At 30.5% G+C, this 26,803-nt stretch overlaps 2 protein-coding genes across 3 annotated transcripts in view; both read left to right on the top strand.

Moving 5' to 3' along the window:
- Nucleotides 1-689: 689 nt before the first annotated feature.
- LOC135961072 (putative adenylate cyclase regulatory protein) lies at nucleotides 690-8,204 on the top strand. The gene is made up of 8 exons (XM_065512542.1): nucleotides 690-921; nucleotides 991-1,079; nucleotides 1,156-1,280; nucleotides 1,341-1,966; nucleotides 2,918-3,660; nucleotides 4,658-4,760; nucleotides 5,372-5,419; nucleotides 7,884-8,204. The coding sequence occupies exons 1-8, from the start codon at nucleotides 903-905 to the stop codon at nucleotides 7,904-7,906; spliced, it is 1,776 nt and encodes a 591-aa protein (XP_065368614.1). The 5' UTR covers nucleotides 690-902; the 3' UTR covers nucleotides 7,907-8,204.
- A 1,349-nt stretch (nucleotides 8,205-9,553) lies between these two features.
- Nucleotides 9,554-26,803, top strand: part of LOC135960972 (uncharacterized) — a 37,778-nt gene continuing 20,528 nt past the window's right edge. Inside the window, exons 1-7 of one of the 2 annotated variants that reach the window (XM_065512404.1) lie at nucleotides 9,554-9,787; nucleotides 9,847-9,938; nucleotides 10,003-10,127; nucleotides 14,209-14,873; nucleotides 15,356-16,068; nucleotides 19,534-19,621; nucleotides 21,003-21,086. In XM_065512404.1, the coding sequence (XP_065368476.1) occupies nucleotides 9,748-9,787; nucleotides 9,847-9,938; nucleotides 10,003-10,127; nucleotides 14,209-14,873; nucleotides 15,356-16,068; nucleotides 19,534-19,621; nucleotides 21,003-21,086 (1,807 nt within the window). In that variant the 5' untranslated portion in view covers nucleotides 9,554-9,747. Of the gene's footprint in view, nucleotides 9,788-9,846; nucleotides 9,939-10,002; nucleotides 10,128-14,208; nucleotides 14,874-15,355; nucleotides 16,069-19,533; nucleotides 19,622-20,744; nucleotides 20,965-21,002; nucleotides 21,087-26,803 lie in introns of those variants that run through there. The other variant, XM_065512405.1, reaches the window with a different exon arrangement.

The following is a 26,803-nucleotide window of genomic DNA, read 5'->3' as shown; positions in this document are numbered from 1 at the left end:
AAACAACAGTTTAAACCACATAAACAAAAACAAATTGTGCATGTGGTTTTTATAAATATTTTACTTTTAAATCTTAAACTTTATTTATGTTTACATTTGTTATTGTAAATAACACAAGGCGAATTCATATAAGGTGTCCTCATTAGCCCAGCTGATCATTAGCTGTTTTATCCGAACTGTCAAAATTTATGTTTGTGTTGGTGCGCGCCATATATTTGTGTGTTTTTAATGCGTCCAATATTTTCTGTTTTTATATATTCAATTTCTTCTGTCTCTCCACGCGTTTGAACTCATCATCGAATATTTTAACATCCTCCACATGAAATGAAGCAAAAAAAATATATATTTCACTTATTTTTTGCTAAATTCCACTTCAATATTGAATTCGTCTTACTTGTGTTTTTTGACAGATTGGATAAAAAGCAAAAACAAAATGTGTTGTTTTTGCACTGTTGTACTTGTAGGGATGAGGACAAGGCCTATTTAACAAGGTGACAGCAGTGGCGAATTGAAATAAATACAGGCGAATTCACTTATTTTTTATATATAGAGTTTGACATACGGGCGTACGGGCGAATATTTTTTATATATGTAGTTTGACATTTGTGCGTGCTATTTCTGCATTGCTGCCGATGGCACACAAAATGCCTGTTGCTTTCGCATTGTTGTATTTATTGCCGGGATGCAATCACCTTGTTAATTCAACTTAAACAAAAGCAAAAAAAATCCGACATAAAAAATTCACAATTTTATTCAAAGTATATTTAATAAGAATACGCCTTGATTTTATCAAACGCATTAGGAATTGCAAGAAATCGCAGAAAATTTAAGATAAAAACCTATTTTATTGGTTTAAACTAGTTTAAAAGTTTCGTAAGATTAATATATACAATACGGATATAATGAACAATTACTACGAGCGTAAGTATATAGAAACATACGCAGATGTATTTTTGTACATTTTATAATAAAATGTTTGAATATATTTAGGTCCTCAATACAGGATTATTGATGAACTAGCCTACACCGAAGACAATATATTAGTTTATAATGTATTCGTTAGCAATTTACCCAAAGATGTAAGTTCATATACTACATAGACATATTTAGATAGTGTTGGGGATTCCCCGTTTTATGTTCAATGTTTTGTTTTAGGCTACGACAGAAAATCTTAAGGAAATTTTCCAAAAGTTTGGTGAAGTTGTAAATGTCCGTTTGCTGATAAACCGCAGACGAAGAAATTGTAGTATAAGCTTTGCTGATGCTAGCGTGGCAACGGAGTAAGTATATTCATACTGGAATATTTATGTAGTATCACTAATATGCCTACCGTTTTTTAGGGTTTTGCAATACTGCTCACCACAGTATTTTCGAAATTGTCGTATGGATATAGAATGCATTCACAGTATACATCAACCAGGTGGACAGAGACTTATTGAACTACTAAGTGAAAACTCTAAAAATGATTCAATAAATGATATCGCTAGCTGCACTACTCATTTAGAACAAAATGCCTTGATTTTCACCTTAAATGATGATTGCCTAGAACACATTTGCAAAAAACTCGATCTAAACGATCAAATTAATTTTGCTCTTTCATGTCAACGTTTTTGTGAAATTTTAAAGATGATTTCACGTGTTGAATACCAACATTTCAACACATACATTTTGTCTCAGTTAACACCATTTAAAGCTGTGATATTTCTTAAAATTGTGGGACCACAAATAAAGACTTTGACGGCCTCTGGTTATATATATATAGATGTTAAATTTTTGACCTTATGTACAAATGTAGAAAAGCTTAAAATAAGTAATTGCCTTATACACATAAGCAATAAATTAATTGCAAAAATGCCACTACTTAATGAACTAGATATCGATGATATTGATTTGAATTTGATCAATCTTTTAAAAACATTGAAAAATTTTAAGATTTTAAATATTGACTGTAATAGAAATATAACAGGTGAGTGTAAACAATTTTTAAAACCTAACAATTTTATCATAACGAAGCAATAATACTAATAAATGGAGACTATACCTGATAATTATTTATCTAGACAACCATTTTGAAGTTTATCATGATAAAAATTTGTCAGGTATAGACAGGGGGTTATAGGCCAAAATAACAATATTACAAGTAAATAATACCTGAGATTATTTATAAATATACTTTGGTTAAAACTTTGATGTTGGAAAATATTTCGTCACCTAAAATGCAAAATGCCGTATCCATAGGTCCCGGTCCACACTGTGAAACATTTGCTGCAAAACATTTTTAAATTCTCGTTTGAAACTGCATTCGTGTCCACACAGTGAAGTTTTTGCTTTTCAGTTTTTGACATTTCTGTACAGTACGAATACGAACGAATAAATGTGGATGACATACTCAACAAAAACTTCATGTACATGAAACAAAGTTCCCTTTTTCATTCGTCTTTCCCCTTTCATCAACAAACTCAAATGTTTTGCAGCAAATGTTTCACAGTGTGGACCGGGACTAGAGAAAACACATAGAGCGGAAACTCTCCTGTCAAAAACCTAACTCAGTTGTCAAAAACCTAAGTGGTGAGAATGTATTAGTAAAAAAAATTATGTGAAAACAAAAACAACACTCGTATGTGTAACTTTTTTTGAGTAATTTTTTGTTTGAGTTTTTTTCGAGTTTCCGCTCTATGTTCTCTATGGCCGTATCAATCATCAAAAGCAAAAAACTTTTTTTTTTTTTTCAAAATTTTACATTTTGCTATCAAAAATAACCGAATTTAAAAAAAAAGCTTTTCTTATACTAACAAAATTTATATTCACTCATGCTAAATAATTTTTTTTGTTCTATTAGTTTAGAATACGATTATACATATTTATTAACATTTACGGTAATTTTATTTATAGTTTAAATCCCTTTTTTTAAATTCAGGCAAAAATATTCACTTTCTTAGTGGTCTGGAAAAATTATCCCTGAACGGATGTGAAAACATAGCTCCGTGGAATTTTAAAAAGATTTGTCAAAATCTTAAAAAACTACAATATCTCGATATTAGAGATTGTAATCTATTGAAAACGGAAGAATTTGAACTTATTCCACAGCATCTATTACACTTGGAAATTCTGAAAATTTCTTTTTCAGCAGACCAAACTATCAACTGTATTGCTCAATTGCCCAAACTCAAGCACTTGGAAATAAAGTATAATGAAATGTGTACATTTCAGAATATTTACTTTAAAAATGATTTCAATGCAGATGATACGTTTTTCAAGGATTTAGGACAACAGCAAGCGGAACAATTAGAAGAACTGAAGTTGACGAATATTTGGTATTTCAGTGTAGAAATGGCCGTATCAGTGGCTAAGTTGCAAAAATTGAAAGTTTTATATTTGAATAATTGTAAAATCGATAACGAATCTTTGGAGAAATTCTCACAATTAACCGCATTAGAAGAGCTTAATGTTCTCGATTGCAGTGCCATCACCAATGTGGGCGTTCTACAACTTTTAGAACATGGTGTAACATTAAAACGTATTAATTTATCAATTTGCGAAGGCATAACACCTGACCTTGTAAATCAAGTTTTTAAATTGTTGAAAGAACAACGTGATTGTTATTTGCGCACAGATCTCTTGCATATAACTCTTGCTTTTACATATTTGTGTTTAATTGATGTAAGTATGTATGTATATTGCATATAAAAGAGTATATAAATTACAATTTTTAATTGTAATTCATAAGTAATTTGTAATTTCTTCATTTTTCATTTGTGACCAAATAATGTTCTGGATCGTTATAGATAGGAGTCAATATAATCATGTCAGTCTGTCTGTTGAAATCGGCTTTCCGAATAACGTATATACATGATTGATACATCATTATATCCGCTATAATCCAAACTAGGTTGCTATTTAAAATCTGGAGATATAAGCAAAAAACCAAGAATACTTCCGATACGATTTGTTGTTTTTAGTATGTATATATCGAGACATTGATACATACATAGCACACGCATTGTACACAAATAGACAAATAAAAAAACAAAGGCTGTCAGGAATTTTTTTCACCAACAGTTACCAAAAATTAGTTTTAATATTTATCTTAAAGTATACTTGGTGAAGAGTATCAAATTATTCGTTAAAGAGAGCACAGCCGAATATAGCCGGAAATAGTAGTGGGGACCGGAGGTTAAAACCCACTATATGCCACTATTATAGGATAATCCATGAAAGATTCCGTGACTACAAAACAATGCCGGAATATTAGGATGGATTGACAAAGTTGCAAAATTAACCAAAATGGATTGTTGGATAGAAGAAGTCTCAGGTCTTTAGTAAGAATGATAACTGGCCACTGTTCAATTGGAGCCTTCATCAGTAAATGGGATAGTGGCTAGTATGATCTAGGCAATCTTCTATGCTTTATCAGGGTAATAGGAAGTCTTATTTAAATGACAGTCTTTGGAGAATCCTGGTCTATACTTATATTCTGTCTTTCAGGTGGGGATTTCATTTAGACTCACTTCTTTCATTTGTTTTTCTTCACAACTAAGTGTATTTCGGAAGGGTGTCACAATGGATCCAATTGGTCTCCGATTGGAAGTGTATTTTTACAGTACACAGCCCTTCTAATCTAAAACTATTTAAGCATAAATATAATTTCTCATTTTAGGAAATTGGCTTAGAAGAATCGCCAGATGTGCTTAAAATAACGTTGAATGATCATTATTTAGTACAGCATTTTGATGATTCTTATCCACCTAGTGAATTGGAAGGTAAGTTTTTAAGTATAATTACAATGTTCGATACCCTGCAAAGTGCATTTAAAATTGCAATGTACATATTTTGAAAAAATATACATTAGAGCTATTCACTTCGTATGGACACAAAAAAATTGATTTTGTTACCCCTCTCAAAATAAATCTTGAATGTCTCCCAAAATATTTTAGGTCTATAGTAGTTTTAACCTGTTGTTTTGGGAGAAAATACAAATATCTTAAAAAAACTAAAAAAAATAAATTTTTTCTTGAAAATGGACCAGCTCACGAACAATTCAAAATATTTTGGCAAACATTCTAAAACAAACCAGCGTTTATTTGGAGGGGGTAAAAACATGAATTTTTTTTTGAGTCGGCCTGATGTATGTATATTAATTTAAATTAAATTTCTAAAAATGAATACGTTAGCATAGGGTGCAAAAGTGCCAAGTGGTTATTCCAATTCTACAAGAATCAACAAAAATAGTGCCAATATTTGTTTTAAATATTTCTTAAGATCTTAATGAAGTCTTTTTTACTTGTTTAAAATAAATCTACGAGCGGCATAGCAGTGTTGCGAAATTGCATTTATCAATTTGAACACTAATGTATATTATTTTCCTCTATAGAAGATGACTTTAATTACTCTGGTGGTGAATGTTATGACTATTTTCGAAGTAAGTACATAAGTGTAAATACACTGTCGATAACACTCAAAGTTCATTTAAAAATCCTACACAGAAAAAAGAAATTCATATTCATATTTTTACGTAAATTTAACGATATTTTATAATAAATTGCATTGTAATTGTATTGTGTAATGAATTAGTTGAAAAATGTTTGCATAATAGCCATATATTGGCCGATATTTCAAGATGAATCAACAATATCTCAAATTTTAAAAATATCATTAAACATGATAAATCATTCAAAAAATAAAAAAATTTCCAAGGAAATTTTCAAACATTTTTGAACAACATAAAAATATACATACAGTAGCCCAAGAAAGTCTACATACAGGAAAAATTATTATGTTACATTAATTTAAAGCAGTTTTTTTAGTTTTTTTTTTATGAGATATATAATAATAAATGTCTTATGTCGATTTTAGCAAAAAAAAATTCAAATAACGCCCAAAAGTTCACCGTTATTAGAGTTATTGATTCTGAGTAAAATAACGAAAAATTTATTCTCGGTCACGCCTACTTTTGGGTGGGCGGGACTATTAAGTTTCATAATATTTTGAACATTAAAGCCAATAAAACCAAAAAAAAATTTCGTTATTTGACTCAGAATCAAAAATTTAATAACGGTGAAATTTTGGAAGTGATAGGAAATGTTGCTAAACCCGACTTAAGTGATGTTGTTTTAATTTTTTTTAGTGTGAATTTATTTTTTTAACAAATATATTTCACTACTTTTAACTTACAAATACAGCTTTCAACGAAAGAAATTTAATTTGAATTCCTGTATGTAGACCATAGACTAACATAGACCCGAATCAGCTGTTTTTAGCAACATGGCGGAGGCAAAAAAAAAAATTTACGAAAAATTAACAAAAGAAAATGTATAATAAACCACGGTAGATTTAAAAGAGGGACAAACATATAAATTTATCTTTCTATATCTCGTCTCACACACTCATCGATTTTTTACTACATTTTATTTTTTCTCTCGCTCTAAGATCTGCCTTAATGGCGGAATTGAAAAAATGTTAAAAAAAATGTAATGTAATAATCTGTGATGTAGACTTTATTGGGCTACTGTAAATGAAATAGAAATTATATTTTCCAAGCCTTCTAAATTTTGTTTGAAAAAAATCATAAAATTTAAGAAAGTATTAATAAATGTTATGAATTGGTTCAATAACTAAAAGTTGTTACTAGTTAGTAACAATTGTTACTGGAAAAGCGTTCATTAACTCAAAAAACTTAAGTAGAGCAAGAATCAAGAGCGTATAAATTTTAGAGACTGTTCTCTCGTTGCAAACTATTACAAGTCCTATTTTGAACTCGTAATTGTTAGCAGCTTATATTTCATATGTTTTGTGTTATTATTTATTTATTTTTGTGGTGAAAAAATGTAAAAAAAAGAATTTAAAAATTTAAATTGAAGAAAATGTGAGTATTTTACATTTTAAAAGGAATAAAATAAGAAAATTGTGTGTATAAAACAATTGTTACTGGAAAAGCGTTTATTTACTTTTTACCATTGTAGAATTAGCAAGGTACAATTATTAGAAAGTATGTTCTCAATTATACATTCCCTATAACGTCAAACAAAAGAAAATAAAAAATATAAAAAGGAAATGCCAAAAAAAAATAATTGAATTTAAATTTTTATTACAAAAATTTACTAACAATTGAAGAAAAACTATATTTTTTAATAAGTGTGTATAATTTCAGTTAAAACGTAACAAATTTAAAAAATATCGCGGTAACAAATTAAAAAAAGTTAAGTGATTAAATACATAGTTTGACGTTTTAGGGGTGAACATTGGAAACTCTCTCTAATAATTGTACCTGGTAACTGATTGTACCATGCTTTTTACTATTTTTGACAATTTAAGAGAGTAATTTTGTAAATTTTGATTTTATTATCTCGTTGCAAGTATTTACTGGGAAAGTAAATGAACAGACCTAATGAAATCAAATCATAATATTTATGTTGAAACTTTTTTCTGTGTATGTATTTTGAAAAAAAATAGGTGTTCATGTCAGACAGTTTGTCCAAGTAAATTTTTAATCTACCGATCATTAGAATACTTTAAAATACTATTAATTGGATTACTTTAAAATACACAAGACTTTCTTTAGAAAATTCTGTTATAGACAAGATTTTCTATAGAAAATAATAATAGTATAAAAAAAAGTACTGTACATATAAATTTGTTCGTCTTTAATTTCTTGGCATAGAAGCCGTGATGATACTAAGCAGATTTTCTATTACCTTTAGTTTGTACTTTTTAAACCTTAACAGACTGCATTCTAAGCTAACATCGTTTTAATTTTTATTAAGACTACAAATTGATCAATAAAAACGAGGAGACATGATTGCCTTTTTTCTAAATACATATATAGGATTTTCCGTATTTTATTTCATACAACTATAATAACAAAACGTTTCCCTTCTACTCTATAGGTAAGAGAGACTATTCGGATTAGCTATTGTTCAAATTTCTTGAACAAACGTTGTTCTGCCATAGCTGTTTGAAGTTTGAAGACTCCCACTATAATAGTACTGCAGATATGCAATAATAAATTTTTATTTCGTATGGGAGGTGCCACGCCCATTGTACCTATATATGTCAATTGTGAATCTAAACCATCCAGGGACAAACTCAAACACACACAAAAAATTTCATCGAAATCGGCCCAGCCGTTAAAGAAGAGTTCAGTTACTAACACATCAAAATGTACACTTCTTTTTATATATAAGATTTTATATTGTAAGCAAAATTAATATTCGTTATTTTATCCTACACATATGTACATTAGAGTGTCCCAAAAAATTTTTTTTTTGGAATTTTGGAACGCATACCCTCTATTTTTTTTATATATATATATAAAACTATAGTTAAATATGAAATTTTGTCTTTCTATCATGATTGCAACCGGTGCCGACTTGCGATTTAGTTTTGAGGTGCATTTACAAGGGGAAAAAATTAATTTTTTTCAGTTTTTGTAAAAATTTTGCCATTACATAATTATTTTTGGCATTTAATTTAAAATAATCGAAATTAATAAATTGTCGAATTATTAACGAAATTGTCGTTCTAATAAAAATGTTAAAGTTATTAAAAAAATCGCCAGGCCATTAACGTGTCTCAGGCCACTACAACAAGAAATGTAGGAAAAAAATTGACATATTTTGAGAAATATTAAAATAAAAGCTTATTTTTACTTAAAATATATCCATATTTACTTGTACATGAGTTTTTGTCTTCGTAGGATAACGTTATCCTATTCCCACGTATGACCACAAAAATTTAATTTTAAAACTCCATTTTCAAATTTTTAAAAATTTTGTTAAACAAATTTCAGAATTTTTTAATCATCACACAGGAATTTATTGAGAACATAATAGGGAATAAAAATATGAAAAAAGTATGACAATACCTTCTATGGTTTTTCCGTACCTGCGATTTAAATTTTGCGATTTTCGAGAAAAACTAATTTTTTGGCCATATTTTGGCGAATGAGCCGAATTTCCTTACCGTTATGATTTTTAAGTAAAAGCTATTCAGAATATTATAGTCCAGGTAATTCTAAATATAGTCTGAAAGTTTTACTAAAATCGGAAAACGCCAACCCTTAAATCGAGAAGGTCAATGGTCAAATTTTTCAATATTTGGAATTTCTCATGGAAAGATAGCGAAATGTTATATATTTTTGGGTCGATACCGAAAGAAAAACATTAAAAAATATGCCAATGTTTAAAATCTTATTTGCAAATAGTGTCGTTAATCAGGAATTGTTTCGTGAGTTAGCTATTTGCAAATAAAAAATTAATTCACTGTTTATACGGCTAATTTGTCTACTTTCAATATATTTATTTGCGAATGAGTCGTGCGTATAAACGTAGTAACAGATATGTTACAGTTTGAAAGGCACTGCTGTTTGAAAGCATTATGCAACTTTAAAGCACGCGTTAAAATCGTTATATTTGAATTCAAGTACAATTTTGTAACAATATTCTAACCATCGACTTATAGACCCCGAATGCGAATTGGCAACACTAACCTAAAGGAGCTTTTTGCGGGTTTTTTTTTTATTAAAAGAAAACTTTTCCAACACTGGTTTTCATAAAAAGCTAATTACTAACACAGATATCTAGTAACCGATGCCTTTTATTGGGTACTAAAAACGAAACCAAAAAAACCCGCCTTATAAAAAAAAAATTGCACAATTTTATTAAACGCATTAGGAATTGCAGAAAAATCGCGGAATATTTAAAATAAAAATTAATAGAATATTGACTAGTTTATGAGTTTCTGTTCGGAAAGATGGATACCTATAATATGGATGTAATCAGCAACTTCAAGAGTAAGTACATATATGCATTTTTGCAAACATTTTATAAAAAAATGTTTGAATATATTTAGGTCCTCAACACAGGATTGTTGGTGAACTAGCCTACACCGAAGACGACAGTATATTAGTTTATAATGTATTCATTCGCAATTTACCCAAAGGTGTAAGTTTAGATATGTGTAGATAATGGTGGAGGCTTTCCGTTTTATGTTCCATGTTTATTTTAGGCCACCACGGAAAATCTTACAGAATATTTTCGCAAATTTGGTGAAGTTTTAAAAGTCGGATTGGTGGGAAATGGCAGAGGTAAAAGTTGTTATATAAACTTTGCTGATCCTAAAGTAGCGTCCAAGTAAGTATAGGCGTGATTAGCCATTTACAATTTATTCTGTTCTATTGCTAGTCAAATATACAGGTTTTAATCAGAAATTGTTAGTATTATTCAGAAAATATCAAAAATATATTGAAATTTTGGCTAAATTCTAATTTATGGGTGCCACTTACAAAATTTTTGTTTTTATATACGAGTTGTTTGTTGTTGTAGCAGCAGTGTTTGCTGAGTTGACAGCGCTTGTCAGAGTGAACTCGGGTCATTCCGGTGCGTAGAACATGCTGTCGTGGGAATCCGAGTTGGTAAAAATATTGGGTGTATGACTTAAAAATGAGAGATTTAGTAACTTATATGTCATTTTAAAGGGTACATAGGGTGAATGCACCAGTAGTCGGCAGTTTAACTTTTTTTCAGTTTTTAAAGTGATACCATTATGAGTGCGAACATGGTATTGGGATGTAAATGGGTTATTGTTGTTTAGTAATTTGTATAGTTTTAGACTCAATTAATTCTTTTCAAGCAGTTTTTATTAAATTTGAGCAATTTACGTTTTTTTGAAAAAACACGATTTGTACCCGAAGTCGGCACCCTTGATCCTAATGTCGGCAATTTGTGACCCAATTGTCGGCATAGCATTTTTTATTAAGAAAAGAATAAAATCTTAAAAGAATTCAAGTTATTTTTTATTTAAAATATCAGCCATTTAAATAAATACTAATAAAAACATAAATTAGTGCATTTGAGGTGAAACCACTGTGGGCAAATATCATATCCTACGTTTTTAGACCATCATCCTCAGGATCTGTGTCCAAATCCTCTTCACATGTGCCCCTAACTCGTTTTATCTTCCTTTTTTAATTTGTTTTGGTTTATTTTATTTCTCTATTATGGTCACTGTAATTATGTATATGTTTGCGGTAACCATTTATGTTTATTTTATGTTTAAGTTACCATTCACATCATTGTAGCAATCATATATATGTACATATGATTGTAGTAAATATTTGTGTTTGTGGCAACCATGCTTATGATGTAATACTTCAACATATTGTGTTGTTCTAGTATTATGGTTATCATATTCTGAGATCAACATGTTATGATAAATCATTATCATGAAAATGATTGCCATAAATATATATTTATTTACAATCATGGTAACGTAAACATATTATGGTTACCGCAATCATATACAATATCCCAGTGACCATAATATTATTAAAAAACTTTGAAAAAATTTTAAATGTACAACTACAACTTGTTGGGATTGGACTTGAACAGTTAAAAGGCTGAAACCAAGTATTTGAATAATTATTTGATAAAGTTGGAGATGAGTAGTGAACAGGTTTCAACGTTTCATTGCGATTTTCTGCAGCTAAAGTTGGCGATACTACCATATTTTCAACTTATTCTTGTTAATTATGAACGTGCCTGCCTCTATGGTAAGATTACTCACAATTTCAATAGTTTGATAATTTATTTTTAAGTTATTGTTCTCTTCGATAATGTCATCGGAATCAATTCTACGCTCATATTAGGAGCTAGTCGGTTGACTATTTCAAAAGCTAGATCCAAATCCGTTTCTTTTCTCATTTTCAGGCCGATCACCTACTAATAACTCCAACTGATTTAGTAAAGAGCCTGTTTATTAAGGTACCTTACATGATTATTTTAGAGAGAACAGTTTAAAAACCCCTTTATACCATTTCTTTCCGGGTAGATCATATACAAATGGTGTGGTTTGCTGCTCTTCACGATTGATTGAACCGTGTTAAGTTAATCCTCACTTTCTTTGGAATTAGATAACACTGTTTGCGGCCCCATTCTCATAGGACCTTCGGAACCGTATAATTTGTCCTATATTTTTGAACGCGGAACTCCATATTGTTTACTGGCACCTAATACAGAAATCGGGCCTTCCCTCGCATAGAAAATATTTTAAGGCTTTTTCAGGATGCATGGGTTTTTTTCTGGAGTGTCCATATTTGGAATTCTAAGATGTTAGAATTAATAATACCTACTGAATCTCTAAATATTACTCTGTTTAATGATCTCCAGTCAAATAAAAAGCTGCTGCCGAGTTCAGGATGCTTGGTCTCCTATAGTCGGCAGTTCTTAAAATGCTCAATTAAAACTGTGCCGACTATTGGGTAAACTCATTTCAAACTCATTTTCTTCAAATCTATTGTCAAGAGAGATGAGTAATAAACAAATTTGTAGAATTTGAGCTTAATACAAAAAATTAGCAATTTTCCTGAAGTCGGCATCACTATGCCGACTATTGAAAATCATAGAAAATTTTTTTCCTAATGACGGCATCAATTAAAATAACCAAAAAAAATATTTTTTGTGAAAACTTTCACATTGTAGGTAATATTTAAACAAAGTTTTATCTGTTAACACCACTCTGGTAAAAATATTACTTAAATTGATATGGTTACTAACTTGTTTTAGTTGGCCTTGCCACTAAAAAATTTCTTAAAAAACAGGCACTTCCGCACCAGTTGAAAGATGGTCACTTAATGAGGACAAAAATAGATGAAAATACTCATCTCACCCAAATTTAAACATTACATAAAGATAAATGAGTGTATGTTTAATTAAAGTTAAATCCTACTTTTGTATAAAATTATCGTTATTCTTATTTATTAAGCTTTTAAGTCAAAAATGCCGACTACTGGGTCATGCCGACTATAGGAGCGTTTACCCTATCTGTCATTTATTCTCACTTAGCTAACAGTTCTTTTTTTTTCGAAAATGTCAAATTTTGTACCAACGAATCTTTATATGCGGGAAGTTTTACTTTCTGATTGCTCACCAAAGCTCATGGTGAATGTGTTGCATCGGTTTCAACGTGCGAGAAATGGTTTGTTCGTTTCTGAAGTGGAAGACAAAGGTCGTCAAAAAAGACAGTCAAAAAAGTTTTAAGACCAAGAATTGAAGGCATTAATCCATGAGGATTGTTGTCAAACTCAACAAGAGCTTTTTCAAAACGCAGTAGGATTCATCCAAACGCAGGATAATTGGTTACCATACGAATTGAAGCCGAGAGACCTTGAAAGACGATTTTGTATGTTCGAAATGCTGCTTGAATGTCATAAAAGAAAAGCATTTTTGCACCGATTAACCCGAAGCTTAAGAGGTCATACGTGAAGCTCGGCCAACAAGCTGAATCGGCGCCAATGCCATGATCCCATGACAGCCGGTCGAAATGACCCGATGCTACAACAACAGCACCAAAGCCATATATCCATGGCGCTAAGGCTGGCACGGATTCAGGTCAGTAATTTGGGGAAAATGAAGTAAAATTTATTTAGCATTTTCCTTTTTTTTATTCGAAATTATATTTGTTCACCAATCCCCCCTGAATCCGCGCCTGTGCTATGGTAATGCTCTGTATTTGGTGGGACCAAAAGGGTCCTATCATGAGCTGCTTAAATCTGGCCAAACCATCACTGGGAAACTGTACCGAACACACATTGTGGCCGAAAAACGGTCAGATATGAAACAAATATTTCATCATTACAACACTCGGCCACATATTGCAATACCTGTTAAAACTATTTAGAAAGAAGTTGTTAGGAAGTTTTGCACCTCCCGCTTATAGACCAGACCTTGTCCCGACCAATACTATTTGTTTCGATCGATGCAGAACGCTCTCTCTGGGATACGCATCACTTCAGAACAGAGTATACGAAATTATCTAGATTCGGAATCCATATGTTGCCAGAAAAAATGGGAAAAGGTCATAGCTAACAATGGCCAATACTTTGAATAAATTTATATTGTACAATTGTTCCAAAATAAAAGCTAAAAATTTGAAAAGAACCCATGAAAAGACTCGCCAATGCGAAGGCCTTTTAGACCATTGAAAGTTTCTTACTAGACTAGGAATATGGACCAGTGACAAAATTTGTGTTGTTTCCTAACCCATATTTCAATATTTTTTTTTTGAATTTACTTGGCGCCCATAAACTAGATTTGTTCCGAAATTTTCAATACAGCAAAGATTTCCTGTAAAACCTGCACATTTGCCAAGTACGCACGCATAAAGCTATATTTATATTATATAAAAACATTTTGTGTCATTACCACCTTTTTCTAGAGTTTTACAACGGGCCGATCATATTTTATTGAATCGTCCACTTGTTGTACAACCCTGTCGTAGTTGGTATCAACCAAGTGGTCAAAGACTACTCCAACTACTAAGTGAAAACTTTAAAAATGATTCAATAACTGATAACGCTTGCAGCCTTCCATCTCACATTGAACAGAATGCCTTGATTTTCACCTTAAATGATGATTGCCTAGAGCACATTTGCAAAGAACTAACTTTGAATGATCAAGTAAATTTTGCTCTTACATGCCAACGTTTTTGTGAAATTTTTAAAATGGTTTCACATGTTCAATACGCACATTTAACCACCGAACTTTTCTCCACATTAAGTAAATTTAAAATGAAAGTATTTCTTCATCTTGTGGGTTCACAAATAAAGAGTTTGGTGATCGATTTTGTGTATGGCTTACGTAGTACTAATATCGAGTTAAAATTTATTAAGTTTTTGGGTAAATTTTGTAAAAATGTTGAAAAGCTTAAGATAGATGGTTGCAATCTACATATAAACAAAGTACGTGCATTAATTACATATATGCCATTAATTGAGGAATTTGAATTGAATAATGTGGAGATAAATGTGACGTTAATAAAATTTTTGAAAATGTTGAAAAATTTAAAGTTTTTAAATATTAAGGATAATTCCGATATAACAGGTGAGTGTGAGAATATGTTTATTGGAAAATGAGAGTACATTACCTACCTATGTTGGTTAATTGGATAGAAAATTAAATTGGAAGAGTCGATATAACAATATGTCCGTGTCTGTCTGTCTGTCTAACTGACACATGTGGTTCAATATATCCGCTATAGTCTTGCTTAGATTGATATTTAAATTTGTGAAAATCGGCCCATAATAAGCAAACCACAACTACGTTGATGATTGACCAATTTTTGATCTATATCTGGACTACTAAGTCATTAATATGGACAATATGGAGATCTGGAAAAATATTTTTTAATCCGAATTTTTTTTCACCAAAAAAAATAAATTTTTTTTTTTCAACAATTTTTTTCAATCTTAAAATATCCTAAAACATACGTAGGTATCTGCTCAAATGTAAAATTTTCTGTAATTTTATTCAATATTTCAATTTCTTTACATAAACTTTAAATTCACATTTTTATACATGTCTAGGTAAAAATATTTATGTACTTAGTGATTTGGAAAAATTATGCCTTTATGGATGTCAAAATATTGGTCCATGGCATTTTAAAAAAATCTGTGAACATCTTAAAAATCTACATTACCTCGATATAAGATATTGTGATCTGTTGAAAGCCGATGACTTCGAACATATTCAACAGTATCTTTTACAATTGGAAACCCTTAAAATCTCTACAACCAGCGAAAGTTTCAACAGCATTGCTCATTTGCCAAAACTCAAGCACTTGGAGATAAAGGATTACCATCAAATCTATGTGAATGCAGATTTTTTCCGGGTTTTAGCACAACATCAAGCCGAAAATTTGGAGGAACTGTTGTTGGTCGATTTAGTATGTTTTAGTTTGGAAATCGCGTCATTAGTTGCTGAATTGAAAAAATTAAAATTATTATATTGTTCCGGCTATGGAATTGATGATGACTCTTTAAAGAAATTTTCCCAGATAACCGGTTTAGAAGAGCTTAATATTCCCAAATGCAATGCCATCACCGATAGGGGGGTCGTACAATTTTTGGAACGTGTCGTAAAATTGAAACGTCTTAATTTAACAAATTGTGATGCATTAACGCCTGATCTTATACGCAATGTTTATCAATTGTTGATAGAACAACGTGCTCGTTATCTTCGCACAGATCGCTTGCACCTAACTATCACTTCTACGGATTTGTTTATATGTGTGATTAATGTAAGTATCTAAATATGATTTATGTGTATTTATGTATATTAATTAAGACATTTTCCACCAATCATTTAGTGGCCAAAAGGCAGGGTCATTTAAAGGGTGTTTTTATACCCTTCACCATGAGTGGCAAGTTTGTCATTTCGTTTGTAATTTTTACATTTTTCATTTGCGACCCTACAAAGTATATAATATATTCTGGATCGTTATAGATAGCGAAGTCGATATAGCCATGTCCGTCTGTATTTTGAAATCAGCTTTCCGAAGTCCCAAATAATTTAGATACATGCTCCATACATCCTTATATGGGGAATTCTTTCGGCTCGGTTGCTATTTAAAATCGACACAATCGGCCACAAATGGCTCAGATATAAGGAAAAAGCTAGGACAACCTCGAATTGTATGCTATTTTTATACCCTTCACCTTCGTGAGAAGGTAGTCGATTAAGCCATGTCCGTCTGTCTGTCCGTCCGTCTGTCTGTTGAAATAAATTTTCTGAAGACCCCAGATATCTTCGGGATCCAAATCTTCAATAATTCTGTCAGACATGCTTTCGAGAATTTTGCTATTTAAAATCAGCAAAATCGGTCCACAAATGGCTGAGATATGAGGAAAAAACCAAGACAACCTCGATTTTTGACCTATTTTTGACCTATATTTGGATTACTAAGAGCTAGTTTCTTACTTGTCAGTTAAACTCAGCTTAACACGCTGTTATATTAATCCTGAAACATATTTTGCCGGAATTTAACCAATGATTGTGTTTCTCACTTGTGGATTAATTTTGTTAGCATTGCCATACTTTTCAGTCAAATCACATGTTTATTCTTCAGTTTTTTTCATATAAATATGGCAATACTATAGATTTTATAAGAAAAAGCAACCGCGTTACATAACTTTTTTTGTAAATTTTAACTTGCTAAAAGAAAAAGTGTGATTAAAGTATATAAAATGTATATTAAAAATTATATTGATGTTAATAAAGCAAATAAAAACAAAGAGCTGCTGTGCTAAATTGTTTATTTTATTTTTCATCTGTTTGTGCTTTGGCGTTTTATACTTAGGTTTAACTCACCAATGATGCTCAGTTAAACCTAGATTATATAGCATATAAACAATAAGTGAGAAACACAATTTTTAGTTTAATTTAGGTTTAAGCGAAGAATGTAGATTATCTCTATCCCAGAAACTAGCTCTAAGTCATTAATATAGACAATATGGATATCTAATGATAGATATTTCAAAGACATTTGCAACGACGTATATAAGACCATAGTAAGTAGGTCCACAATGGGTCAAAAAATTGTTAACCCGAATTTTTTTTTCACAAAAAATTTAAAAAAAAAATTTTAAATTTAAAAAAAAAAAAAAAATTTATAAAAAAATTAAAAAAACAACTGGAAAAAAAATTAAATTTTGTTTACCTAAAAATATTTAAAATTTTTAAGTATAATTTGGTGAAGGGTATATAAGATTCGGCACAGCCGAATTAGCACTCTTGTTTATTTATATCTGGATTACTAAATCATGAATATAGGCAATATGGATATCCAATAATAGATATTTCAAAGACCTTTCCAAAGGCTTATATAAATAAGTCGGACCTACAATTGGTCAAAATCGGGGAAAAAAAATTTTTACACCGAATTTTTTTCAGCTAAAATTTTTTTTTTATTTTTATTTTTTAATTTATTTGTGAAAACAATTGTAGGTCCTACAATTGGTCAAAATAGGAAAAATATTTTTTATATACACATCTACTCAAAATAATAGATACACCTAATTGGAAAAAATTTAAATGGCGGTAACATTGAAAATTTCCTCGCAAGCGTTAAGAATACATCATATTATTAAAATTTCTATCTGGCAATGTCATGTCAGTCAAAAATCTGGCAACTATTTGCTTTCATGTTGATTTTTAAAAACGAATTTATTTGAATTACAAAAAATTATTTGCTCATAAAAATAGATACACATCAATAATTTGTAATTTGTTTATATACAATTTTTTTTTTGTGCAATTTTTTGTTCCTATTTACGTGAAACAGTAAGTATAATTTAAATTTTAGCAACAATTTTATAAAAAATAGGACTCTTTTGAAGAAAATGGGACGAAATCATCATTGTACCGAAGATGAGAAAAAAATTGTTCAAACGATGAGAAATCAAGGAAAATCATTACGGGAAATAGCAAAGAGCATAGGAAGATCTTTACATTTTGTCCAAAATGCTTTATCTAAAAAACAAAAAAGAGAAACTCGCGGTAGACCAAAGAAAACCAGTCCAGAAACAGATAGGCGGATCGTCCTTATGGTTAAAAAAGACCCTTTCATATCATCGAAAGCTATTTCTGCGGAGCTATGTAACGAAATCAGTCCACAAACAGTTCGTCGTCGTCTTTTACAAGCTAAATTGCCGGGAAGAATTGCCAGAAAAGTGCCACTAATGCGCCAAAAAAATATCAAGACAAGATTAGAATTTGCTAAAGAGCACTTACAATGGTCCGGGTGTGAAGGCGAAAAAAAATGGAGAAATATTTTATGGAGCGACGAAACAAAAATAAATTTGTTTGGAAACGACTGCCAAAGAAATGTACGCCGACCAAAAGGAAAAGAATTCCCCGTTAAATTTACAAAAAAGACGGTAAAACATGGCGGGGGAAACATAATGGTTTGGGGTTGCTTTTCATGGAATGGTGTTGGTCCGATATTCCGAATAGAAGATACCATGAATGCTAGTGGGTATAGAGACATATTGGAAAACGTAATGCTTCCATATGCATCGGAAAATATGCCATTAATATGGATATTCCAGCAGGACAACGACCCAAAACATAGTTCAAGATTTGTTAAAAACTGGTTCTTGGAGAATAACGTACCTGTTTTAAGCTGGCCCAGCCAATCCCCTGATTTAAACCCAATAGAAAACTTGTGGAGTGAATTAAAGATAAGGCTTTCGAAGGAAGTTTTCAAAAATAAAGACGATTTATGGGAGAAAACGCAAAAAATATGGTACGAGATTCCATTGGAGAAGTGTCAGAACTTGATATCCAGTATGCCCAGAAGAGTGGAGAAAGTTTTACAAAACAAAGGTGGATATACTGGATACTAGCTTTACTTTAATAATAAACTAATTTTTTTAAGATAAAATTTCTTAGCTTTTGTTTAATAAGAATTTTTAAAAATGTATCTATTATTATGAGCACCAAATTTTTCGAAATTTAAGAAATTTAATTTACTTTATAATATTTATTATTAATTATGAAATATTTTGTTTTTGTTTTTTACTCTCCTTTTAACTATAAATAAAAATCGACTGAATTTTTTTTTATAATTTTACAATATACCATTGTTTTTTTTCGTTTTTAAAAAATAAATTTTGGTGTATCTATTATTTTGAGCAGATGTGTACGTTCATCAGTAATGAAGTGTTACTGATAAATAGTTAATATACATTATTTTTCGTTTTAGGAACTTGGCTTAGATAAACCTTCGGATGTGCTTAAAATTACTTTGGATTATGGACAGAATAAGTCTAATTATAATTTTGAAAACAATGGTAAGTTTATTATTATTTATTTTTTTTTAATGGTTGGCTACCGATTTTAAACGAAAAAAAAGTAATGGTAACGCTAATATGAATTATTTCGGTAACGGCATCCAGGTCAAGGCCAAAATATTGTGCTACAACTAGGTTGGTCCATAAATTCATTGGACTAATATGGCCGTAATTACAACAAATTTAGGTATATTTGCTAGGTATTTTACACCGTAGATATATAATTGTTAAAATTACGGTCATACGTGAAGTAGTATTGGCTGGTCATAAATTTGGACCGGTAGGCATTGAGTCTGTTGCTTCATTCCGAACTTAGTTGTGCCAGAACTTTTATTGTTTTCCGCGACATTTTTTCAAAGTACAACATTCAGTAGTTAAGCGGTAACGGCATTAGCTGTTACTTCGGTAACGATATTTTAGCGGTTGCTTAGTTGACAGCCCATGGACAAGTGAACTCTGTTCATTCCGGTGCGTAGAACCAGTTGTCGTGGGAATGTATTTTAGCGTTAACGGTATTTAGTGTTATTTCGGTAAAGGTAATTTCGGTCTGACTTAAATAAAGTTTCGAAATCAAAATAAATTTTATCTCTTAACCATTACGTTAATGAATTCATTGTGAATTAATTCATAGGCTTAATTCCTATGTACTTTAAATATTTTGAATTCATTCCTTTGGGAATTGATTCTTTCAAACCTTTGATTTCAATAAACAAAATTGTATTTTAATATAGCAGTAACGGTATTTACGATTATATCGGTGACGGTATTTTAGCGGTAACGGTAATTACAGTTATTACGGTAAGGTAGCCAACCTTGATTATTGTTTTAAACTACATATGTATAATTACTTTACACAATAAAATGTCGTCTTGCCTGCAAAAATACTACACAAAGAGTGAGTCAAAAAAAAAAAAAACTTATACACACTATTCCAGGAGTAATATGCAATATTTGAGTTAAATTACGTATTTTTGAGAATTTTTATAATTTAAAGGTTTAAGTTTTATTTATTTATAATTTATTCAAGTATGTATAAGTTTTTTTTTTTGGCACACTCTTTATGTATTTTAGCAACTTTTCAGCTCAGCTATAAAACAGTATTTTTTTTTTATGAAAATCATAGATATTGGCGTATATCTCAGAAGATATATTTGGAATAACCGACAATTGACATTAAACCAACAAATTTTCTAAAAATCACACACATGCGTTTTAGCAGACAAGACGACGAAATGAAAACATATAACATATAGGTATTCAAGGAATCATTTTTTAATCTTGAATTTTACAAGTTTAAGAAGAGAAAAATGTACCTCGAATACCATCACTATTAATTTTGTGCCATAACTAAAATAGTTAAACGTTTCATTCTTTAAAAAAGACTATTTCGGTGGTGAATTGGATGAATATTATGATGAATATGATGAAGATGATGATTTTCCATTTTATGATTATTTTTCTGGTGGTAAGTAGTATCTAAGTGTATTTCCACAAATTGTTTTAAAAATTCCTATATATGTATTCTTAAAATAAATATCCATCCGTATCCGTGCAGTTTTTCCACCTCAATGTGTATTCGAACGATAAATGAAAATATCTATTGCAAAGATTTTCGTACATTGATATAAATAAAATTTCTAAATATTAATTCGTTAGCTTAAGGCAAGTTTATCAATTGAAGATTAGCGATTAAGTTAGGTTTAATGTAAGAATGTTTTTTTTTTATGTCGACGACTGCAAAGTGGGGCAAAATCAAAAATTTTTGGAAATAAATCTGGTATTTCATCCGATCGGGATAAAATTTGATTTGAAAAAGTACAATATTTTTGGTGGACGGAGTTTTAAAGTGGCATATTTTTGATTCTAATTGAGATATTGACTTAAATTTTTTTTTGTAAGACCAAAAATTAACTTATCTAATCAAAAAAATACAACTCGGAATAAATGTGGATCAAATTGTTCCTAATATTTGCAATCCTATTGAAATTGTGATACAAATTTTAGTTTTAGAAACTCAATGAATATGTAATAAAATCTTTATTTATTAACGAAAAATAAAAACGTTGAAAAAGAAATTTTCAACGTTTTTTAAAATTGTCATTCTAAATAACAAAATATAAAAAAAAACTTGTCAAAAGGGAATCCCGCAATTCCTAAAAATCCAAGCAAAAATCCCTAAAATGGTATTTTTTTAAAATTTTGCCCAGGTTTCCACATTTCCTTCTGGGCTGGGAAAATACTCTGGGCATAAATAGGGAACAGACCAATGTTTCTAAAACTGCTTCCCGTTTTTTGATACCAGCTTTGGGATTTTAGAACATGTGAACCAAATGTGAAATTTAGATAAAACAAGTAAGAGTGCTACATTCGGCTATGCCGAATCTTATATACCCTTCACCTTTGTTGTGGATGCATTATTATTTTTTATAATTAGTATATAGGTATGTATGTACATTGCCCACTTTCAGCGTACAGCATCCTAAATTTATCAAGAACACAAAAAACAACAACAACGCCAAACGAAACAGAACACCAAAAGAAAAAACAAAATACGCAAGGCAATGAAACCAACACACATCCAAACATACGTTTAATTGTATAAAAAACAACAACAACGCCAAAAGAAACAAAACACAAAAAAAAAACAAAATACGCAACGCTTGCACATCCAACCATACGTTTTGTTGTTTTTTTGTCAAAGCATGCAATACATTGTGTTTTTTGATGAAATTTTCAGAGGTTGTCTCGGATTTTTGCTCATATCTCCGTTATTTATGGACGGATTTTGCTGATTTTAAATAGCAAAATTCTCGAAAGTATGTCTGACAGAATTGTTGAAGATTTGGATCCCGGAGATATCTGGGGCCTTCAGAAAATTGATTTCAACAGACAGACAGACAGACGGACAGACAGACAGACAGACAGACAGACAGACAGACAGACAGACAGACAGACAGACAGACAGACAGACAGACAGACATGGCTTAATCGACTCCGCTATCTATAAGGATCCAGAATATATATACTTTATAGGGTCGGAAATGAAAAATGTAGAAATTACAAACAGAATGACAAACTTATATATACCCTTCTCACGAAGCTGAAGGGTATAAAAATAGGTCACATCCAGAAGGGCGTAGGGGCGACATACTCAAAAAATAGGACATGTTTTTTATACCAAAATGTTCTTCGTAAAGATACCTTACAGAAAAATATAAAACTGTTATATGTTCTTAAAGAAAAGAGTTAAGTCACCTTTTCGCCCAAAAAACAGCAAAAATCAACTATTTTATGAATACTTAAATTGAAAATCGTTTATTTTTGGATCCATAATTGATATTGCTCTGAAATCTTTTGCATGTTATCAATAATTTAGTTGTCTAACCAACAAACAAAAATCGAGTCCATTCGGTCCACAAGTACGAACCATATTTTTAAAAAAGCGGACCAAGGTATGGCAAAATTTTAAAATTTAAATTTTGAAATGCCTGTAACTCGGAAATTATAAGAGATAAATAGCACACGCAAGCATGTTTTTTTAAGACCTAGCCGAGCGTTTTCCAAAAATTTAAATATCTTTGAAATCGGATAGGAAAAAAAATTGCCCTACCCTACTTTGAGCCCCCATAGCGCCTCCCCTGGATCATTTGTAGGGCCCATTTTAATAAGTTAATCTCGAATACTCCTTGGCTACGTCCATGTCCGATCGGATAAGCCGTTTAGAAATGCCAGATTTATTTTCAAAAAAATTTGATTCTGCCCCATTGTGGACTGTTGTTTTGTTTTAATTGCTAGATTACACGTTAATATTTGTATAAAGTCCCAAAGTACAAAAACTTTTACACACAATGTTCCATAAGAAATCGTTTATACACAAAATTTTCTTTAAAAACAATGCTTTAAACTGAACATTTTCTATAGAAAGAAACTGTTATACACATGATACACAAAGTTTTCTATAGAAAAAACTGTTATGCTCAAAATTTTCTATAGAAAAAACTGTTATGCTCAAACTTTTCTATAGAAAAAAAACTGTTATACACAACACTTTCTGTAGAAAAAAGTGTTATACAGAAAATTGTCTATAGAAAAAACTGTTATACGCAACAGAAACTACTGTTATACACAAGATTTTCTATAGAAAAACCGTTATGCACCACATTTTCTATAGAAAAAACTGTTATACAGAAAATTGTCTATAGAAAAACATTTTCTATAGAAACTACTATTATACACAAGATTTTCTATAGAAAACCTGTTATGCACCACATTTTCTACAGAAAAAAAACTGTAATACAGAAAATTGTCTATAGAAAAAACTGTTATACGCGACATATTCTAAAGAAACACAAGAACAACTTTTATGCTAAACTTTTTCTATATAAAAAACTGTTATACATAAAATTTTTTATAGAAAAAAAGACTTATATACAACATTTTCTGTAGAGAAAACTGTTATACGGAAAATTGTCTATAGAAAAAGCTGTTATACGTAACATTTTCTATAGAAAAACTGTTATACGTAACATTTTCCATAGAAAAAGCTGTTATACACTATATTTTCTATAGAAAAACTGTTATACACTATATTTTATATAGAAAAACTGTTATGCAAACTCATATACTAAAAAAAAACGGTTATACAGAAAATTTTCTGTTGAAAAAACTGTTATACTGAAAATTTTCTATACAAAAAACTACTATACACAAAATTATCTAAACAAAAAATTGTACACAAAAGTGATTATAGAAAATACTTCTACTAGAATATTCTTTTCTATAGAAAATATTGTAATACACAAAGATTTTCTATAGAGAAAAGTGTTATACAAACAATTTTCTATAGAAAAAAACAGTTTTACACAACATTTTCTATAAAAAATATTGTCATACAAAACGACAGTAAATTTTTTATGCAGAAATCGAAATTTTGCTAAAAAATTATTTTTTATTTGCAAAAAAAAAAATGATATTTCTAAAACGAATGCGCAGATTAAAAAAATGTTAAGCCTTACTTAAAGGTAATTTTATGGTGGAATTTCGTTTTTTTTTTAATTTATTCAATAAGCTAAACCATTTGAGTTAAGCGAATATATGTATGTGGTGCAACCTCCTCCATTTTCGAAATAACGGTATATCTCAAAAACAATAGCTAACTCGATTTAGTTTATTAGTTCCACTTGACAGTTTTTTTCAACTAGCACAGTGTAATTAACAATTCACACAAATATTATGGAGATTATTTTATAAAATTAAAAGTACATATTTATATTGAAATGTTTAGGAACGTAACTAGGGTTTTTAAGTTCCCGACCTTTTTTTGATTTCCGGGAATCGGAAAAATTTGTTTCTACATTCTTGAATTCCCGGCTATTCCCGAAATATACAGTATTGGCCATAACTAAAGCACCCTCTCAATGGATTTTTTCAAATCATAATTTTTTTGATAAAAACGGTTTTTTTGGGATGTATTTTGTATATATTTTATTAATTAATATTCACCCTTATTCTACTTGGCGTCGTCGACATCGTCGTCAATATTGAGTCAAAAAATGGTATGTGTTTCTCCGAAATCGATAACAATTGGTAACTTTTGACAGAATTTTATACTTTTATAAGTCGGGTTAAAGTAGAAAACGCTGTCAAAAGTTACCAATTGTTATCGATATCGGCGTAACATCTACCATTTTTTGACTCAATATTGACGACGATGTCGACGACGCCAAGTAGAATAAGGGTGATTCTTAATGTTCATTTAATATTCATTTAGTAAAAGATAATTTTATTAAAAATTAATTTAAAATGATAAATCATATAAAAACTCAAAACGCAACGGACAAAACAAAAGCACCCCCTTATAAGATGTTTAAAAATTTGACTCGGTACTGCATATTTGCAATGTGAATTATCGGGAATCACAATGAATGGACTTAAAAATTCCAAAAGATAAAAATATAGGAAGACGTAGTGTGCAAAATTTAAGTTTTATACAGTTTATTGTGAAAAAAACAATGACAAGGAACAAGTACTCCAGTAAATTTAAAATTAAAGTTATTGAAGACTGGAAGACGGGCTAATCACTAAATGAATTTAGTAAAAAATATTCAATTAACAGATCAGTTATTTTCAGGCTCGTTTCAAATTAAGACTGGCCGCATATCACCGGTGCATTCTACAGGTCGTTCGCATAAAACCACACGATATGATGATGCCTTGATCAAAAGAGCAATACAAAAAGATTGTAGAGCATCCGCTAGTCAAGTGAGAACAAGTTAAAGATTATGCGTTAGCGAAAGAACAATCGGTAGAAGAGTAGTAGAAGCCCGTTTATTCAGCTGACGACCAGCAAAAAAAACATTTCTATCAGCTAAGAACAAGAAAGCTAGACTGAAATTTGCCAAAGCCCACATCGACTGGAGCGTCTAAAAATTAAAGACAGTACTGTTCCCTGCCGAATTCAAATACAACTTAATAAGTTCCGCGGGAATAAGGCGTGTACGCAGACCAAAAGGAGGAAGACTGAATCCTAAGTATTGCAAATGAACAATTAAACATGGAGGAGGCAATGTAATGGTCTGGTGATGCTTTTCTGGTCAAGGATTTGGGCCAAATCATAAAATTTATGGGATTATGGATCGGTTCATGTACCGTGATGTATTGAAAGCTGTAATGTTGCCTTATGCCACTGAAGAGATGCCAATTATAGGGAGCTTCCAACAGGATAACGATCCTAAGCACCCCTCCAAAGTTTGTAAGACTTGGCTACACAGCAATAAGATTCAAGTTCTTCATTGGCCTGGCCAATCTCTCGATCTCAATCCTATTGAAAATTGTTGAAATATGGATCGGAAATTTTCACGATTTATTTCAAGCCGTTAAAATAGCCTGGGAAGGAATATCGAAAAACGAAATAAAAACATTATCTTCTATGCCAAGAGATGTTCTTGTGCCATCCAAAACAAAGGATTTGCAACAAAAAATTAACTAAAATTTTTTTTTATACACCCCTATCGGCAATAACATGTGAAATTTTGTTCCCATGAAATATTCATTTCCCTCTAAGGGAAAATTGCTATCGGGAATATCATGATGAACTTTACATTCACAATAGTTGATTTTGTTCGTAACAGCTGTTTATTGTTTACAAAATTCCATCTAAAAATTTCACAACAAGGGGAATTT

The sequence above is a fragment of the Calliphora vicina genome, chromosome 5, assembly GCF_958450345.1.
Source record: "Calliphora vicina chromosome 5, idCalVici1.1, whole genome shotgun sequence".
Lineage (NCBI taxonomy): Eukaryota > Metazoa > Arthropoda > Insecta > Diptera > Calliphoridae > Calliphora > Calliphora vicina.
This window is presented reverse-complemented; position numbering and strand designations above follow the sequence as displayed.